Source organism: Melopsittacus undulatus, chromosome 12, assembly GCF_012275295.1.
Source record: "Melopsittacus undulatus isolate bMelUnd1 chromosome 12, bMelUnd1.mat.Z, whole genome shotgun sequence".
Classification (NCBI taxonomy): Eukaryota; Metazoa; Chordata; class Aves; order Psittaciformes; family Psittaculidae; genus Melopsittacus; species Melopsittacus undulatus.
Genome location: NC_047538.1, coordinates 1,528,638 through 1,549,028, shown reverse-complemented (window position 1 = coordinate 1,549,028; position 20,391 = coordinate 1,528,638). Strand labels below are relative to the sequence as shown.

General features: G+C 41.2%; 2 protein-coding genes across 3 annotated transcripts in view; both read left to right on the top strand.

The window, feature by feature from the left end:
- DHRS3 (dehydrogenase/reductase 3) overlaps nucleotides 1-20,391 on the top strand; it is a 180,028-nt gene that overhangs the window by 40,672 nt on the left and 118,965 nt on the right. Inside the window, exons 2-4 of one of the 2 annotated variants that reach the window (XM_031042445.2) lie at nucleotides 14,910-14,977; nucleotides 17,438-17,686; nucleotides 19,016-19,169. The gene's annotated coding sequence lies outside the window, so the exon portion shown is untranslated. Of the gene's footprint in view, nucleotides 1-14,909; nucleotides 14,978-17,437; nucleotides 17,687-19,015; nucleotides 19,170-20,391 lie in introns of those variants that run through there. The other variant, XM_034068272.1, reaches the window with a different exon arrangement.
- Nucleotides 3,309-16,996, top strand: LRRC38 (leucine rich repeat containing 38). The gene is made up of 2 exons (XM_005141693.3): nucleotides 3,309-3,933; nucleotides 14,910-16,996. Exons 1-2 carry the CDS (start codon nucleotides 3,309-3,311, stop codon nucleotides 15,188-15,190), a joined length of 906 nt encoding a protein of 301 aa, XP_005141750.1. The 3' UTR covers nucleotides 15,191-16,996.

The following is a 20,391-nucleotide window of genomic DNA, read 5'->3' as shown; positions in this document are numbered from 1 at the left end:
TCGCAAGAGACCAGGGTGGCTGTGGAGTGACTGCTGTCCTGCAGGGCACAAGAGGGTGCTGTGCACGTAGCAGAGAGCAGGCTAACCCCTTGTGTAGCAGAGCAGGTTACCGTGACTGACTGATGCAAATAAAGATGACAAAAGTAAAGCTTTCATTATTAGACAGAAAGCTGTGCTGCCGGATCTCCTTCCTGCTATCCAAAATTGCCTGAAATGTCTGGCAAGTGAATGAAGCTTCAGACTGATTCCAGAGAATATTTATACTGTGAGGAAAATAGATACAGAAATAAGCAGTAGCTAAGGAGTGAATAAAGCTGAGCGGACAAAATGAAACAGGAATGTTATACAGAGAAAGACAGTTCAGGAAGAAGCTGTATGGAATCAAAGACTGCAGGAGAAAGGTGCCAGACCATGGAGGTGGCCTGTGACAGCAGGCACTGCGCCTGGTCTGGGTAGCTGGAACATGTTGGCAGTGACACTTCATTTGCCTGGATGCTGTGGAGCAGGGCTGATGTTTGACAAACCTACAGGATACCTATCCCAAAATATCCAGAGCCAGTAATCCCTAGTCTCCTGCCAACCCCTTCACAAACCTCTCAGACAGGAAAGCTCCGCAGGTTCTACAAAGAAAATGCAAACTGCATGCAAGTGTGCAGGATAAGCTGTGAAGATGCTGTTGCTCACAGGGCTTACCCTAAGGGTGTAAGATGTAGAGAACACACGTGTACCTGAGCAAAAGGAAGGTGTGTTCTGTACAGAAAAGAATGGTGGTTTCAGCAAGGGCTGGGGGAATTTTTAGGAAGCTGAATCCTGCTCCTACCCGTGCCACTAACATGTTCTTGGATCTTTCACAAATTGTGCCTTATTGTCTGCAGTCTCCCATCTGTGGAACAGGCATAATAAACACTGAGTCCTCTTGGAAAAGAAAATGGCAGAGTCTGATTCTGTACATTTTATAGGGAAAGGTGGATCTGCATAGGAGGAGCCATAGGGACCCCTAAGTCCTGTGTATTATAAACTCACTAAATAGAGAGCTAGATCTCTATGTAAAATTATCATTACTACAAGTTACTGAGTCAGATCTGCTTTCCTGTGTTAGGAACAGCTTTATCTTGACCTAAAGCCTTCACTAAATTAGAGGCAGAAAACCAGTCAGTTACAGCAGGAGCAGAGTATTTGCAAGATGCAGCCTTGGAAGTTTAAAAACATCATTTCTGCATGAGAAATACCAGATGCAGTTACTTGTTGATGCTGATTCATTGAATCCTGATCATGAGAGTTACTTTGCATGGGGGGTTTTATTATTTCTATTCATAGGCAGCCTATCAAACTTCCTCTGTAATGTAAAGGTTTGAAATGATGATGTTGGGAATTCAGTTGGGCTTTGCCCTGGTGATTTATGGAGGCCGCTGTGGCCGTTTCTTTGTGGGTGGTGTTTTAAAAGTGATTCAAGACATGAAAACTACCTGAAGCAGGATCTGTGGTTATGGCAGGGATGTAGAGGCTGGCTCCAGGTGGTTTAGTTGAAAGACTTATGAATTAAAAACAAGGTATTGCAAAACGTGGGAGGTGCTCAAAGGTATAACTCTTCCTGGCACGTTCATTTCCTGACAGCTCTGAGGCTGGAAGGGATCTCTGGAAATTATCTTGTCTGGTCCCCTGCTCAAGCAGAGCTGGAGCAGGTTGCCCCATGTACAACATGGCAGAGATTTCTCTTCTTGGATATTGTGTAAATGGAGACTCTGCAACTTTTCTGGGCAACCTGTTCCAGTGTCTCACCACCCTTACAGGAAAAGAGAAGTGTTTTCATCTCTTCAGATGGTTTTTAATCTGTGCCCATAGCCTCTTTTTCCGTTAGTGGATGCTACTGAGAACAGTCTGGCTCCCTCTTTGTTCCCTCACAGCAATTCAGTGTTTGTACGTCCTTCCTGAAGGAGAGGTTGATAAATCCTGCTTTCTCATGTGAGTTTAAGTGCAGTATCTTGGGGGGATAGGCTATTTTAGAACGGTTTTTATACCATGGCCTGGATGAAAGATACTGAATTCAGTGGTGAAATACAACCTTAAATCAAGATTACTGGCCTCGCTTTGACATAGGAATGAGCTCTCCAAAGGTGTTTGAGTTTGTGCTCTAATCTTCAGGACACATGGACACAAATACAACCTGTCTGTTTAGAAAAATCTTCCTCCATAGGCATAGGTATGGCCCAAGCACCAGAGTCCCATTTCTGTCTGCTTACACGATGTGCATGAGGAGAGAGGGTACATGCTTTGTATACAGAAAGGAGAAGAAAGAACAGTATATACATTTTCTCCCTAAAATCAGAGTTAAAAAGAGTTAAATGTTAAACTTGCAGCTGGCAGAGGATTTGCCTTTCTGGGTGTGGATTTGGGAATGTCAGAAAAACACAGATACCTTGTTGCAAAATCATCTCTACTGGCCCATAGGAGACAGGCAGATGGATGGTCAAATACTGCAACCCCAGAAAATGAAGAAAATCAGTTTTAACTCACTGAAGATTTTAGCCACAATTTGCAGTTCTGTGTGGCCCAACAGACATCACTGGTGCTGTATTAGAAAGTAGCTGGTTTTGTCATTAAAACGGGAAGGAAAAACCCCACACTCTTGAGACCATATTCCTTGTTGCTATAGGAGGCTAATCTTCTTGGTTAAAAGATAATGAGTCATATCCAGAAACAGCACAAGTTCCTTGTCTGTGGGCTCCCCCTTTGCTGCTCTTCTGCTCCCTGTTTTACAAAGGAAAGGGAGAGCAGTCCTTAGCAGTCAACCAGGATGCTTCCTTGACCCTCACCTGTCTTTCTATAGGGCATTGCTCACCTTGAGATAGGCTCATACAAAGAAACAAAGTTAGTGATTTCATTAGGGTTTATTACCTGGAGGGCTTTTTAAGCATAAGCTGTTGCTGTCAGAGTCACAGGATCAGGTGTGATTTCCCATTTGCTGGAATACACAGCAAATATGCGAGCAGGCTCTCGGCTTTTTTTAGCTCACAGAAGCAAAGGGAGCCCTTTTGAAAGATCCACTGCTTGCCCAATCATCGCTTTCCCTTGCACCATGCAGCATTATAACATTCTGACAGTGTAAATCCTCACATTTGCCTCCCTCCCTCCCTCCTTCAGTCATTCTCCCTCCCCTTCCCAAGGCTGTGCTGCTATCGGATCTATGATGATATGTGATCTCCTGGATACAGTCACACACACACACAAATACCAGGCACTACTGCTCAGCTGAGCAAAATGTCTTTCTCTTAGAAGTGGTGCTCATCACAGCTTGCAGATCCTTGACGATGTTGCCATGCTTTCCTTTCTGCCTTCTGCCTTCTCTCTTTGTCTGCCTGATTTTCTTACCCGTGGGTCATTTTTGCCCTGCTGTCTGTAGCTGTATGGACTACCACACCATAGATTGCCGGGATCAAGGACTCCCAAGTGTTCCTAGTTCATTTCCATTGGATGTACGGAAACTTCTCATAGCTGATAACAACATTCAGGTGATACCAGCTGATTTCTTTATATTTTATGGAGACCTGGTCTATTTGGATTTCAGGAATAATTCCCTCACCTCTTTAGAAGAGGGCACTTTTAGCAGGTCTACCAAACTGCTCTATTTAGATTTAAGCTACAATAATTTAACACAGCTTGATGCTGGGATATTCAAATCAGCAGAAAAACTGGTAAAACTGAGCCTTGGCAACAATAACCTGGTGGATGTGGATGAGGCTGCTTTTGAGAACCTGGAACAGCTCCAAGTGTTAGAATTGAATGACAATAACTTACAAAGCCTCAATGTGGCAATCCTAGAAGCGCTTCCCTCCCTGCGGACGATACGCTTAGAGGGCAACCCCTGGGTCTGTGACTGTGACTTTGCCAGTCTTTTCAGCTGGATACAGGACAATGCATCGAAGCTCCAGAAAGGTAAAGCTCGGTGCCTTACAGCACAGCATGTATGTTCTTTATATGTCTGTCTTGGAGGGCAGGAGGGTTCTTGGTCAGGTTGTCTGTGTGCTGCTTGCAGTGTCCCACACTGCAGTTTGGTCCAGCCTTAATTGCATGCTTTCAGCAAGGAGTCCCTTAAAATGATGTTGGCTTTTTTAGCAGCAGCTCCTCTTCCCAGTTAATAAATACAAGTTAGAAATTAAGCCCTAATAGTTTTGATTTATAGACTAAGCTTGCACAGGCAATGAAAGAACCTTTTCAAATTCATTCAGCCCTAAGCTGGTTCTCTTCCAGACTTCATTTTCTCTCTGCTAAAAAATGTTTTCTACAATAAACCCTTTGAGAGCAGCTAAATATTCTGTGGCAGCTCCTTTGGAAAAGTGATTTTCCTCTCATCTTGCTGATCAGCTCTAAAGCTGCTACAGAAAATTAAATCCCCATTTTATGCAACTGTGATTGTCAACCCTTTCCTGGATGTATTTTGTTGTGATACTCTGTGTTTGAAACTCTGTAGCTTGATTTGGGCTCTTTTTCATTAAAATAGCGATGCTTCCCATACTAGGAATAAATTGAATTGGCTCTGGGACACCCCAAATATAATGCTTGTATTTGGGCCAGTAATTTTCAAAAAAGCATGGGAGGGGAAAAAATGGTATTAAGACTGGAAACATAGGGAATCCAGACTCCTGCTCTACACATCCACCCGACCCTAAAGCTTCTCTTAATCCAGCTTTAGCAGTAGATCATCTCCCAGTTCATGCCTCTGAACAAGCACCAGGGTATAATCTTAGATCATTGAGCTGCCCAGATGCAAACTGCTTGAAGCAAAGCACCTCTGTAAGAGCTACAGAAACTGACCAGGCATTGCCTGACATGAAATCAGTGTGTCAGAGGGGGGATATCTGTGCAGAAGATGGTGAGAACTAAAAGGCTGGGGGAGAAGAGCTCAGGAGAATGGGTTGTGGTCCAGTAACTGTTCCTTTGAATTCAGACAAAAAGGAAGAAAAACAGTGAGGCTACAAATTCCAGAGGTCTTTTCTCCCCTTTCTTGATCAGTAGTCAGTTATTCAGGTTCTTCCTATGCTCCTGACCTTGGGCAGCATTTCTTTCATATACTCATCTAGGTTGCCCTCAATACCCTCAGCTCTAAAGCAGCTGTATTGAGGAAAAGCACAGCTTCCTCACTTTTCATTTGAGGAAAAGTGTTGCAGTTTTGCCCTCTCCCTCACTGAAACTTTCATCTCTGTTCTTTCAGAACCAAACCTGGGCCTGTTCTCACACTTCCCGTGATGCTTTAGATGAAGTTTTCTCTATTTGAACCAAGTATTTGCCCACCTCTCATGCTAAACATCCGTTCGCTTTCCCTGTGCTTTCCGTCTCTTTTAATAAGCTTCTGCTCCTTCCCCTTTATCCAGACAGAGTCTGTTCAGTTTGAGAGTCTGTCCCAGCCCTGTCAGTGTTCTAAAGCATCTCTGAACTTAAGTGTAGAAATTACAAGTGACTGAGCTCTCCTATAGTGTTAACAGTGTTCCCAGTGTCTCGCAAGCTTTGAGATGCTTTCTCATGGCATTTTCTCTCATCCATAGTTGTGTTTCAGCCTAATAGCTAAAAAATTACTCCCTCATCTGCATCTTCCAAACTTTCAGTTAGATTTTATTTGGGAAGACAAGGAGGGAAGGAGCAAATACACAAATTGTTGGTTTAATCAGAGCTGTCCCCCTGACTTGCTCCCTGACTTGTATTTATTCCCAGGAGCAAGTCTTCTGATGTCTTTGCAGCCAGTGAGCTCCAGTGCATGTATGCAGAAAAGCCTGTGGAGTCAGCAAGCTGCTGCCACAAACATACTGGCTGTCTCCTGTAATAAACCCGCAAAACATTATTCACAGAGGGCTAAATTAACCCAAAAAAAGAAAAACTGTCTCAAAGCCAATTCTAAAACCACATGGCCACAATTCAGTACCTTTCAAACCAACTTTTGGCAAGTCAATGTAAAACTAATTATTAGAATTATGATCTGATTGCATTTGATATCCAGTTTTTAGGTTTTAATTGTATCACAATATTATACCCATTAAGAAATAATCACATTTGCACTGTTTGTGTGGCTGACCTTGTCCACAGCCCTGTTTGTGTGGCTTTTTCTGATAAGGGGTGGGAAGAGCAACTCACTGAAAGATCCAGCATTCTGATTCCCTGGCTTCCTCAGGGTACTGCTGAAAGGCTGGAGACAGAAGTACTCTGGCAGCAAACACATCAAACTAAGTAGGGCAGCACACGCTATGTCTAGAAATACAGCAAAAGCAAAAGGGGTGCATTTTCAGGGGCTAAGAGATGAGCTCATATATCAATGCTACATGGTTTTCCTTTATAATTCTCCTTAAGCATTTGCACTGCATGGCCTGTACAAATGGGAAATCAAGGAAGGAAAAAGGAATTAGCTGGTGTTTTCCCTCTCTTGTGTTCTTTAAGAATAAAGTGTGATGAGCAGTACAGAATGGTTCCATGACAGATGGAAGTTCCCCAGCCTGTAAGTGGCAGACTTTGTAACCTGGGTTTACTGAGAAGGGAAACTGTGGAAGGGTGAATGACAGTAAACTCACAGTGGTGATCCCCAGCCCTTTCATGAGAAACACTGCAAAGAAACTAAAGGCTCTGTACACTGGCGTGTGTCTTACACTGGCTTGGGATGCTTCTGTCAATAAGGTCTCTGAAGAAAAGCTGTACTTCAGCTCCTTAGTTTCGCAAAAGCCAGGTCTATTCTTTCTGGCATGCTCCCAAAAAATAGCTTGTGGAGTTGTACCTTCTACTGACCTGTCTGACTTGCTGACCGAGAAGCCTCTTCTCAGCTGAGCTGCCTTTACACATCTGACTTGTCACTTTACACAAACAGCTGGGGTTTGAATCATTTTGCAGTTCCCTGCATTTATTCACCTAACCTAAATGTCTGACTAAAGGCTTAATTTGGCTGTGAGTGAATGCTTCTGCATGCCACATCTGCAGGCAGACTTCGTAAAGAAACTGCACTGAAAGTTTTGCCATTAAACTCAGCACTTTACCTGCAATCGAACCCAGCACTTTAAAAGAGCAAACATTTTTCTACTTATAAAGGGATAGTAAACAAGAATTTTCATCATACTCCAAAACCAGACCAGTCTTTTCCCTCTGATTTGGTTACTGATTAATAACAAACTGAAAGTGGAGAAGGAATTGTAAAGACCAAAGGTGATAATTGGAGACTATTATTCTTTCTCCTAGACATGATAGATCTTCTATTCTCTGTTTGATTATATTTGATCCATCTTGAGTATTGCAAAAAGCAATTGTCAAGTCAAGTGAGAATTGAAGAAGGAGGAGGAGGAAGAAGAGTTTGTTTGGGCTCTGACAGAAGAAATGAAGAAAAATATGATTAAAAGCAAGAGAGGTGCTGAATAAAGTTTGGGTGGTTAGAGGTTGAGTTAAATAATTTCAGGGCATAAGGTTTCAAGTCTAAGGAAATCTAGGATTCATTGTTTTGAGCTCAAGAGTCATCTTTGAGATTTCTTGCATTTCCTACTTCAGAGAGAGCTGGAAATCCTGCAGAAATGCACTCACTTTCTCTTACTTCAGCTTTCAGAGCTTTTTCTGTATCACATTTTATCTGGGCTAAAAATGCACTTTTCCTTTCTTACCTCATCTCTTAACCTACTTTTAAGAAAACTGCTTGAAATTGGGGGCTCATCCAGCAAAAGGCTGTCACTGGTGCACATGACCTACAGAACTGAGGTTTATGAATGCTCCCATTTATGTTTAAATGCAAATGCCTTTGATGGAATCAATTTATGGTGGAAGGTGCTGTTAAAATTAATGCACAGCACTGTGAAAAATGTTTCTTGAATCCCTCTCAGGATCCCATCTTGATGAAGGGATTGGATGCAGATAAAATGCATGTAACAAGGACATGCAAGTAGTCTGCAGTGGCTGCACTGAAGTGCTTTGGAGAGATCTGTGGCTGAGAACATGCTTTGGGCAGCCATGCCTGTGACCTTGTTTGCTAATGACTAATGCATTTCTAACATTACTTTTAATTAGAGCTGAAGTATTCCGGGAGGGTGACTCCAGTGTCTCCTTTCTGTCATCTTGCCCTCGTTTTGCTTTTTACTTTTGTCCTTCTCTCTATCTTTGGAAAAGCCTTTTTGGGAAGTTGTGTAGTTTCTGGGATTGCAAGAAATAGTCAGTGTCTGTGCTTTCCGTGCTGGATGCAGTGATGTTTTCCCAACCCTTTGTGTTTAATACAGGCATCTAGTTTCCCACTGTCCATTGCAATAATGAAAAACTTTGCTGCCCTCTGTTAAAAGAGTATCAGTTTGTAGCAGTTTGACGAGGTTTAGACTGAACATTGGTGGCTTTGAAAAATTCCTTCAGAATTGGTCAGTGATAGAATTCCAGATAGATTTGTGCTGTCTGTGTGATAAATAAAGGAAACATGTTCTGAATGTCTGGCATTGAAGTAGTGCAAGTTTAACATGAGGATCAGTGCTCGGTGTTAGACTTGCAGATGGGATTAGCTAGCATAGTGTCAGTGCACCATCCCCCTGGATGCTAACACTTACCTTCACACCACTAGAAGCCAAACTGGTGAAAGAAGCCCAAAGAAGACAGAACTGGCTCCATGTGCAGAGCTGTATCCAAAACTAAGGTAATCACTAAACTTTATTTGAACAAAGTTCATTAGTGGCTGCAAATCCTGTGTCACAACACAAATGTGTAGCTAGGACCATGTTTCCCTCTTCATCTGGGCAAATGTCATGCCACTTTGGAAAGTGTTGTTCACAAGACTGCAGATTTTTAAGATACTGAGAGGGGCTTGTAGTGATAATACTGATAACAGATGCTGTTTAGCTACTTTAAGGACTTCTGTAGCTAGTACCTATATAGGTAGATAGGTAAATTCTGGTAAAGTGGAATACTTCCAGGTAGAAGCTATCTATGGGAAAGAATAGGACAGAAGGATGGCAGGAAGAGGGCACAGGAAAAAAGCCAGAGCAGTTGACAGAATATAAGCAGCCTTCTGGAACAGGCTTGGGCTGAATTCAGTCCTAAAAGAAAACATGACATTCAGAAGAGAATCAGTGTAGTTGGAAGAATTGAAGGTTTTGTGTAAGCCTGCTTAGAAAGACTGCCACGAGGTGATCATCTCTTGCTTCCCTGGCTCTTCCTATAATCCCATTCCAATCGAAGATCCATTACTTAACTTATTCTGTAAATAAAATAACATCTTACTTCACTGGTCCAGGCTGTTACAGTAGCCCTGGGCTCACTGAAAATGTTAACCATTGTCTTCAGAACAAAGCATCTCTGTTAAATGGGAGCACGGGTTTCATTTGCCTATCTAACTAAAACTCAGTGAAACAACTGAGCATTTTGTAAGTCATCTCAACTTAGCATTCTTTATCAGTACCTATTTATCTGCTATGTAGAGAAGGCTGCCTTAACTTCATGTACCAATACAGACCAGAGCAAGCTTCAGCTAAAAGGGACAAGCTGTTCTGTCAATTACAGCCACTCAGTTCTTCCCTGAGCATTGTGAACATGCTAGCACATCACTGGTACAGAACATAATATCTGTCTTTATGGAAAGGAATTAAAAGCCTTAAGGCATTTCACACAGCAGTTTTTATTCTGTTCAAGCAGAAGCTCCCAACAGAAATTAGATTCTTTATGAAGTGCATAAAATCTGTTTCTACATATAAATACATGATTTGCTATCCTAGTCATTTTCAGTAAAATGATCTGACTGCAACTGGCTTTTCACTCTGTTTCTTCCACCTTAAGGTTATTTGAAGTACTTCCATCTTGAAGGTGTGAGGACAGCATATGAAGATATGAACACCTAATGTTAATATTTAGGCATTGAGACAAACTGTTACAAACCCTCTGATGTAGATCTGTGAGCCTGTAGGGCACTTGGCTATAAAAAAATTGCTTTAAGGATCTAAATCTAGGCTGTGGGTTTTTTAAGCCTGTTCTGATAGCTTGAGGCTATTTCCAATGAGAACTCATCTCTCTTCAGAGGCAATGCCTGTCTTTATTAATGCTTATTAATACATCTAATGCGATAGTGACAGTGTTTAAGTAGACAAAAGAGAGCTGTAGCTGGAGGAAAAATTCCATATGAGAAATACAATGCCACATTTAAACATTTCAGTCTCTGTCACCTGCATTCAGCAACATGAGAGTACAGCTAAATTCCACCCAAAAGAGCAAATATAAATTTTACTTTAAAAATAATAATAAATAGCATATTATAATGTTTTTACGTTTACTGCATAGATAGTAGTGAACATGTGTGCATGAAGCTCACTTAGATATTTATGGCTTCAGGTGTTTTTCTGTGTATATTTCTTCTACATGCCAGTGTATGTATGGGTGACCATTTTCATGATCTCATACTGTTGTATACTGCTGAATGGTAGGAAACTCTTTATTTTGATACCTGTTTTTTGTGAACTCTTTTTAAGCTCAGCATCCAAAATTATAGCTGGGAGATCTCCCTCTGAGGGTAAACAGACCATAAAGTTCAAGTAATAATGAGTTTCAGAAGTTCTTCAATGAAAGATATAGTTAGCATGGGTATTAGAAATAAGCAAAGACAGAAATACACAAGGAGTCCTTTAAAACAGAGTTTACATAGACCTGGAGTATGTGATACCTCTTGCTTAAAAACCTCTCTCCTTTTAATGTCATGGTTCTAGAATTCCAGCATTTTCATACTTGCCATGTTACTCAGATGATCTGTTCCTCAGGGTATAGCCCCATATTTTCATCTCATTTTATGTTTCCGTGTTGAGACAAGCCTATATAGAATCTAGCACCCGTCCCTTCACTGGCACCTCATAGCATTCCCCTTTTAAAAGTAAACAATATGTTACAGCCTGCCAGGAAAGTACATCTGCTGCTTCAGATGATGTAGCAGAAAGCTACAGCCTGTGTGACATTGTCCTTGGGCCAGCTGGAGTCACTGCAGATAATGTGATTGCCCTGACCAAAATAACATAAGCTATATATTTATAACACTCACACTTGTTAGTTCATTTACAGATTTGTTTGGTATGAAGAAGCAACTCTTTGAACATGTTGTGGGAGCAATGAGGTATATATATGACTATCATCAAAGGTTTACTTGCTGCAGCCAAGCACTAAATACCTTTGACATACCCTTTCAAGAAGGTTGGCTGCTTTTTTGATGATTATATTGAACAGGTTCCACAGAAAAACAAAAGCAAATCAAACAGGAAAAAAACAAAGTATATGAAGAAAATAGCATTCCCGTGGCTAAAGTGTGTAGAAGTGGAGCACTGAGGTTAAATGGCACTCTCCTGTCCTTTGAAAGCCTTGTGTGTGTGGACAGGTGATCTGATTGAGCCAGTCTGTATACAGCAGAATCATCCAGAGGGAAAAAACCCCACACTTTATAATGAATACTGATCATTTTATAGAAGCTGTTCTTTTGTTTGTGCAGAGGGTGTGTGATGACCTGGGATTGTGTCCTGCCCAAGCAAAGAACAAAACTGAATCTGTTGCACAGGTGGAGTACAGAACATCAGTTCTCCATTCACATTGGATCTTTATGTCATAAGGACAACCCACTTTTAAATAATGAAAAACCATGTATTGATGTGGAAGAAAACAGATGAAATGGTATTTATTGTTCGTAAGCCTTCTTAAGCAGATATGCATTAAGATGACTTATTGATGACATTTTCAGGTAAGCAGTTAGGAGCTCTGGTGCAATAATCACTGCTTTAGCTTGGAGAGAAGAAATTCCTTGTGCCACCAGAGATACAGCTGCTAGTCTTACTATTGTTACAAACCAACAGCCTGTTCAAAATCCTCTTGGGAGTGGAAAGAAACGCTACTGTTAACTGTACTGGGGTTTGCAGTAGCATCAGGACACAGCAAAGAGAAACATTCACTGAGCAGGATGTTCCTCCCTCCCTCAGGCGCTGCCATGTACTTCCACCTCTGCAGTCTTCCTAGGTTGCTTCCAGCACAATTTTAGCTGACTGCCTTCTCTGTGGATAGAGGAGGTCAGTTACTTCCTGTCTTGTTGACAATGATGGTGCAAGCACAGGTTGGCTGAAACTAGAGCTGGGATCTAGCAAGGCCTCTGCGCTGCCCCGGTTCGTGGTGATATATTTTGCCCAGTGACATCTATTACTATCCATGACATGAGAATTCTATAAAAACTTAAGGCTAAGCTAACACACCGGCGTGCCACAGGGTAAAGCAAGTAAGAAATTCCCATCTAATCTATTTGGTTTTGAGAACATGATCTACATTCCACTACCCATGGCTACATGGGGAGGAGCTTCTGTATTTCTCATTGTTGTATAATCAGACCCAAAATCATCCCAGCACATAACAAGAAATACTCTCTAAGTGACTTAGTCTATTGCAGGTTCTATTATTTATTCTGTGTGTTGTGCTGTTAGGTGAAAGCATCTGGGGAATGGGAATAGAGCTCACAGTCTGCAGGCTCAGTTTTGATCTATAGCAAAGCTGCTGATAGTAATGGTAAAGAATAAGTGAGCTCTTAGTTTTCGATCTCTGGGATCCTGGGCAAATATTACCATGCTAAGATATTTCTAGAGGTAAGCGCTATAGTCTGTAGAACTACTTAGAACAGGAGTTATCTTTTGGAGTCATTTTCCCCAACTATAATATATCCTTTTTCTACTTCCTTCTTAGGTCTCATACTCCAGCTCATCAAGGCCCCTCCAGCACAGGGGTCACATTAAAAGGTGGCATGTGAGAACACCAAAGAATTTATTCTGCTTTGGTCTGAAATAGAAAGTTTGGAAAAAGAAAAAACTTGTTTTATCTTGTGCTTGCTACAGGAAAAATGGGATTTTTTCAGGTCTCATATTCAACTGGACCATGATTTTCTGCCAAAATACTGCAATGTTCTTTTCTGTTAGCAAGGAACTTCCTCTTTGAATGAATTTGCAGTATGTTACATTTATTTTCTTGCTGTTTCTATACAGCAGCAGCAACTGCTTTGATTACTGTCAACATCATGTTGATTTATTCAAACTGCTTTTTAAACTCTGATTAAAAAGACACAGGGCTTGGAATTCCAGCCCATGGCTTTTCACTCCTCCCATAGATCTCATGGGTTTGAATGGGGAAGGATATCTATTTGTGTCCCCTTTTGCTTGTTCTTCCCATTAACCCAAAGGTTGCTATTCTCAGGTCTTGATGAGAAGAAAATACGGATTTGGTGAGCAACTCCCTCTTCTTTCAGTAGAACGGTTTGTGCAAAGAGCTCTGTCACAAGCTAGAGAATGCAATAGTATCCTAGGCATCTGTGCAGTCAAAGGCACGCTCAAGTGCTCCTGTAAGGTCAGCTTGTATACAAGACACACTCTATGTGAATACTGCAGCTTCTGGATCTCCAAGTGTCTCAGAGGATGTTGGAAACAGTGTGGCTTCTTTACCTTCCAGGCCCATTGCATAGATAGGAGGTTTCAGAGATGTGCAGAGGAAGTTGCCTCACCATCTGGTGTACGTCCCCAGTGCACTCCAGGCTCAGCAGGGAAAATGTAGCATGTATTCAGGTGGCAGTTTGCCTAGAAGAAACCTTGAGCATGCTGACTTGTCCTCTTCTGCTGGTAGCCTTTATTACATTGTCAGCAAGAGGAGCATGAAAAAGACCAAAGACAACAGAGCTTTAGGCAAATATGACAGATACAGGTTGTCTTTTAGGGATTAAAATTTAGTACAATCATCATTAAAAGGTCAAGGAAGTCATTGGATCCATAGCAGACTTAGCTAAAACTCCCTCTCAAATCAACCTAACAGCTGAGCTGGACCAGTTTGCACCACTAACCCTAGGAGTTAAAACCCTGGGTTTAATAGTAAAATATCATATGCCATAGCTGTTCAGCCACAAGAAAAATGAGATTCACAAAAGCAGAGGAAATCTTATTGCCACATATTTGTTATTTAGTGACATATTGGTTATACCGTAGAGCTGTGTGACGGAAACACCCTCTAGAATGTGTGCACACAGGAGTGCAGAGTCAGATGCTTGGATCCCTCCTGTGATCACTAGCAAAGAGTGAAAGTGTATTAAGGAAACCAGCAGCAATTCTCCCGGCATTAATGCACAACATTACGTTTGCATTCATATCCTTAGCAGCAAGATAAAAACCATCTTGCCAACAGCCACACAGATTTAATTCATGTCATTATTTGTTCCATGCTAGCCCTTTTAACACAGTCTCCTGATTTTCCCATTAGGAATGAAGAGGGAGATGGTTCTGTGCAGTGAACTGTAAGCTTTTACTGCAAAAAAGGTTTTAAAAATGGATTTTTTTCTTTACTTTCACTATGAAGAGCCCAGCTCTAGGCATTCTTCAGTAATGCATGGAGGAATAACACCTGCCAGACTGCATCTCTTTATGACAGGCAGAGAGAAAAGGTGAAAGCAGGTCATAGACAGACAAGCATCCATTGAACATAAGCCTCTGTTTTGACCAGAAGAAAAATACAACTGTAATTTTGGAACTACATGGAAAAAAGTGGTGTGGAAGGAAATTCAGTATCCTTGTTACCCTTATTTGGAGTCAGAATTTGTGTTCAGATGGAGTAGCCAGGCAGTGCTTCCAGGTCTTTAGATTTAGATGCATCCAGAGTTCAATATTGGCTTTTTTTATCTCAGTGATCCTGGTCCTAGGTCACACCTGACCTGCTGGAAGACTGAAGGTGAAATAAACTTAATACTAACTTAATTATCCACTTGAGGGGGCTGTGTAATGGCTTTTGGGAAGTGATTGTTTTCCTGAATTTTGTACAAATTCATAAACCTAGAATTAACCCTAAAATTTCTCTTCAGCCATTCAGTCTCTGACTGGAGCAACAGAGGACTTCACTAATAGTCCACTGATTTGTTTCCCTTTTCCTCTTCTTTGCAGGTCTCCATGAAATCCAGTGTTCCCTGCCTGTAGAAAACAGAAGAATCTTTCTGAATGAATTATCTGAGGTCAGCTTTAGTGAATGCAAATTTAGTTTGTCATTGACAGACCTGTTTTTCATCATCTTCTCTGGAGTCGCAGTCTCCATTGCTGCTATTCTCTCAAGCTTCTTCTTAGCAACTCTAGTACACTGCTTCCAAAGATGTGCTCCCAGTAAAGATGACGATGACGATGAAGATGACGGTGAGGATGGAGTTGGAGCTTGCATCCAAGACTGTTAGCTTTTCTTGCGTATATAACCTGGTGCAATGAGAGAGGCTCAATTTCTGTGATCCTTAATCAAACGCTGCATTTCAAATGGAAGATTGGAGGAAAAAAGGGGTAAAGGCTAAAAAAAACCAAACCTCCAGTGTTTTAAAAGACTAATAATTCTCGGCTTCCATCTCATCCTTCTGGTGAGATGCAGAGCCCTCTAAGGGCTTGAGAATGTGTTCTAATCACACTTTGAAAAAGATAGGTGAGATGGAGGCATTTCAGCTGCAAAATAAGGAAGTTCCTTCCTGAGCCTAAGTAATGAGAGATTCTCTTAAGCTCACACAACTAACAAAATGTAATTAAAAGGATTCCTGGAGTTAGAGAAAGCATTAGAGGAAGGTTGGCATTTTCTCTCTACAAATGTTCTTTATAAGTATTCATCCTCCATTTAGTGACAGCAGTTGCAGGCATCATTCAGCCAAAAAAAACACTTTTTCTATAAACCCCACAATTCTGTGTCTGAGTCATCCACTGCAGCTGCCTGGCACCTCTTTGGTTATGGCACAAAGACTGAATTTAACGTTTCTTCGCATTTTTAGATGCAATGAAGTAAAGGATTTCCATTCCCTGTAATGCCAGACACAAATAACTGTTGCAGTACTCAGTCCATTTAGTTATTTTAAAATACCAAGGGCTATATTTGGCTCCTGATTATACTAGAGTAGCACAACTGAAATGAACACCATGGTCCAAATTGGCAACTGTATAAACAAGAGTGGAATCTGGCCCAAGATGTTTCTGACTGTATTATAGATATGTCAAAACTTGAGCTCTTCTATATAAGGGTAGATATTTTTGTTAGAATTTAAAACAAGACATTTATTACATGAGATTTTTGGAATAGTGCTGGACAGCTTTTTAGGATAAGTATATTTTTAAAATATTTGTAATGGAAATATTTTTTTAAAGCTCTGTGTATTTAAATATCTAGAGTAGCTGTGAGGGCTTAACATAGTAGTAAATGAGGACTGTATGCTATTATCAAAGAATTAGATCTGATAAAACGTAGCATCTGTTTAACCACTGTAATTGCTAAAACACTCTTTGGTCAAAATATTGCCTTGCTCAGCTAATATGAATGGTCTTTTATGGACAGTTAGTTCCAAATCTCTTCTATCTGTTGTGCATATTGTTCAGGCAGACAGGAGTTAATCACACTGTGTGTTATGGGTTAATACAGCCCAGTAGCTTAGGGACAAGGTCAGGATGTGGCACTCTGGGATCTTGTCTCCATCTAACAATCATCAAGTAGGAGAACTCCAGCAATTCCCTATCTGCCTGTGCCTCAGTTCCACTACCTATAAAACAAAGATCATTATTATTTTGCTTTCTCAAGTGCTTTGAGATATGCGGGGGGGAGGACACCATACACTGGGGCAATGTGTATTATATGCATTAGGCTGAAGCAGATGTTATGCAGTAGGTCTAATCTGATCTCATATCAAGGTGACTTCACTGCCATCAATGAAGTTAATCCGCTGGCCAGCTGCATTTGCAATGGAGTTTGCACCATGCTGAGGTCAAAACCAGGACAAGAGTGTTTATTTCTGTTAGTTCTACAGCTTATTCAATGCCACTTAATGCTACTGCTGTTAAGGTTGTTATTTCTGCAAACACATTGCAACAGAATGAAGCAGGGCAGTGGGAGGATGTTCTGAATCGATACTGGCTTATTCTATTCTGATTCTCTCCAGAAGAATGAAATGACATGATTTTCACTGTGTAGTGCCATGACTATAAATAACACAAATATATTTATAATTTCAACATGGGCTTTCATGTTTATTTGTACCTGGGTATGAAAAAAAAGGAGAAAAACTGTGCCTGATTCATCATTTCTAAGCGGGGTTTTGCTGTGCGGTTGGACATCCACAACTTGCTGCCTGATGCAATTTGTGCAGTGTGTGCCTTGGCAACAAATACAGATGTTATCAACAGTTTATATTTAGAGCCGTGCAAATTGTCCAGTCATGGAAAAGAAACTGGGTCACACTTTTTTGTAAGTTTTATTACAAACTCAAAACCTGTCATCAGTTAGTAAAATTTGTCCTACCACACTTCTCAGTGAGACAACAGTGAATGTTTCAGCAAGTGTCTACCCTTCCTTTGGTAACAAACTTATGGGTTTGGTTTTGTTTCATAAGGCTGAGTAATGTTGCAGAGGTCACATCTCAAACTCTACTATTTTGACTGGGTTCTGCTCTTACTTGCAGGTTCATCCTACCGTGGTGCCTCAAAATGAAGATCTAGATTTGTTTGTAGTTTGTAGCTTTTTGTTCAACCCATCATAAAGCCCTGAAAGCACTGATTATATTTGGAACGTAGCACCCTTCAGAACAGCAAGGAACAGACCAAGCTGACACCCACATAATCCAGTGCAAGTTGAAGAGCAAGGCTTAGTAAAGCTTTACTTATGAACCTGCCATTCTGGATACTCCATCACACCAAAGTGATTTTGCAATGTATGTTTTTTTCCAGATAAGAAACTTTAATGATATTTTCCCCTATTAAGTAATGTATATTTTATAAGTATTGAACTCATCCAGTTAGCAGTATTTGTTCATCACAAGCATCAGCAGTTACCTACTATTAATATTGCATCGTTCTCATTGCTAGCGAGACACAACTTGGATTTAGTTCTTACTGTGAGTTTTCTTGTTTTATGTAATCATCAGAGCAAAACATTCTCCTGTTGGGACATTGCCAGAATCAGTGATCAGCATAATGATCCCTGCCAAACTTTGAAAGCAAATTTGTGGCCTAAAGGCTGCATTATTACTGTAGGTTTAGCTCCACAAAGGTAGTAACATGGAGGTAATCCCATCTCCAGCTTTGTGGATGTGAGAAGCATTCCCATGCCAGGATGCTCCTGTGGGTGGGATCCAGTGCTCCCTTCTCAGTCTGTGGTAACCCCTGTTAGATTAGTGAAGCTACGGTGGTGCCAAGTGTAAGAGCTGAATTTAGCTCCTTGTGCAGTACATTGCTAGTTCGAGAGGCACTGCCTGGAGGTGATTCTATATGTGGAGCAGAAAGTTTATCTTAATTTCCAGTTTTCCTTCTAAAATGGCTTTACCTCAGTGGTGATATCTTTTGCTGTCAGAAAAGAGCAGACATTTTACCTGCTTCAAAGCAGAGGAAAAATACTCTGCATGACCCAAATAAAATGTTGCAGGCTCAAAGAGCCAGGAAGCAGCTGTCACATTGCCTGCAGATATGTCTCCTTGATGAAATGCTGGAGCTTGGTATGTATGAGGATCCAAAAACTGTGCAGTAAAGCAAATCTGCATGGTGTAATTGAGATGGGGTCTGACTTTTTGGAAATGTGTGCTTTGGTTTAAATAAAACCTCCTTTAATCCACAGAGTATTAAAATGAAGCTCACCTGAAGGCACTGTCCAAACCCAGCATTTCATCCATCAGCCAGCATGTTTTTGGGGTAGCTTCAGTCCTGCTGTGAGTCTTACTCAGATGTGAATATTAATGGATTGGTTTTTAGAACAGCATTAAAATGCATTGGGAAAGTACCTTGAAGGGATGGTTCTGGAAGGTCCTAAAGAGGAGCACACTGCTTGTCTACCTCTGGTGTATAGCAGAGAGTGAGCCAGTGTACACTGACAGTGAAAATTTAGCCTGGCATACACAGAGGTGATCAGAAATAGTCTTGTCTTTCAGCAGAGGGAAGAATTCTGTGCAGTCACCTATATGTGTGGATAGGGTGGGCACGCTTGTGCAGTAGGGTGAAGGTTGTATGTATAACAATACTAGAGCTTGCTGTAACTATCACCCCTGTAGACAGCCTCAGTGGAACAGCTGAAGCCTGATGGGGATGCTGAACTTGAGACAGTCCTTCATCCCTAGTGAAGATTCCTCTGTGCTGGCTTCAAACCCATGAGAGCGACTGTATGCAGGACCTTTTCCTGATCAGTATGAGCTGCCTACCTGCTATGTGAGTAAACTGCTTTAGTTTCCAGGGATGCTAGTTGGTGTGTTTCTAGGTTCAGCTCGTGTCCCCCAAAATAAAGGAGCAGGGGTTTGGATATCTTCCAAATCTGACCATTCCTCTCAGAGAATGAGAACCTCATTTACTGACCTCTGGTGGCACCTGGGATGCTCTGCTGTGGAGGTAAGTCCTTGTGATTCCTTGTGGTGATACTGAAATGCTGAATCCCTGCATACTCTGTGCAAAAAGAAACCAGAAATACATGTTAGGGAATTAAATTTCTTGGAGAGTTAAGTTCTGCCATGGACTCGAAGTGCCAAGCAGCCTGTAATATGCATGAGCCACCAGAAGCCCTCACTACATGTTTAACCTTGTTAAGCATTTATCAAGGTTAAACATTTAGTAAGATAACATTTATTTTGTTTAACCATAGAGCAAAACAACCTTGTCATAGAAGTGTAGAAAATAGGTATGGCAGAACCTCAGGTACATCACCTAAGGATAGATGATGTTTTGTAATAAAGATATTTGGTTTTCTAATCAGATTCCTACTCTCATCTTGCCATCATCTTTTCCATTGTGTCTTGGTTACTGTATCTTCATATCTTGACTGTATCTAGAACAACAGAATCCCAGTTTGGTACTGTTTCTGCAGTGTACAGCAATACAAATTAATCACCAGCAAGAACCAACCAGCAGACCAGGACAAACACAGTTTTATTTGTGTTGACCAGCCATCCATCTAAGTAAAGTGCTAGCAGGGAAAAAAAAACCTATTGCGTTTTAAGCTGACAGAGCAACAGGAGACTTTCTGTTGCAAAGCAGAATGCCTGAATTATGATGTCTTTCCAGTTCCCATCAGTTCCCACACTGCACCCAGAGCTCCATGAAGCCATGTGAGATTGTGTAACTTTGGCTTAGCAAATGTGCTTTTTTGGGGAGTTGTCAAAAAACATACGAGTAAATACTTGAGAGCAGGCTTCTACTGTTAGTCTTGTGGGAAGTGAAAAGTTTGCAGGGAGGTAAGCAGCAAATGAGGAGTGGAACAGCTTGGGCCAGGGTTGTTCAGCAGAGACAAGTTTGCTTCAAAGCAACATTGTTTTGGTCTCAGAGCTGCCTTTTCACCAGTTTGTCAGCAGTGGTGAAGTCTCAAGGTCAGTGAGTCTGCACCCAGGTATGAAGCAGTACAGTATTTCAAGCAGAATTTGATGTCAGTTCAATTCCTAAA

Coding starts and splice junctions, on each gene's coding strand:
- LRRC38 (XM_005141693.3), top strand. CDS start 3,309: ATGTTGCCATGCTTTCCTTTCTGCCTTCTGCCTTCTCTCTTTGTCTGC. Junction 3,934..14,909: donor TGCATCGAAGCTCCAGAAAG/GTAAAGCTCGGT, acceptor TCTTCTTTGCAG/GTCTCCATGAAATCCAGTGT.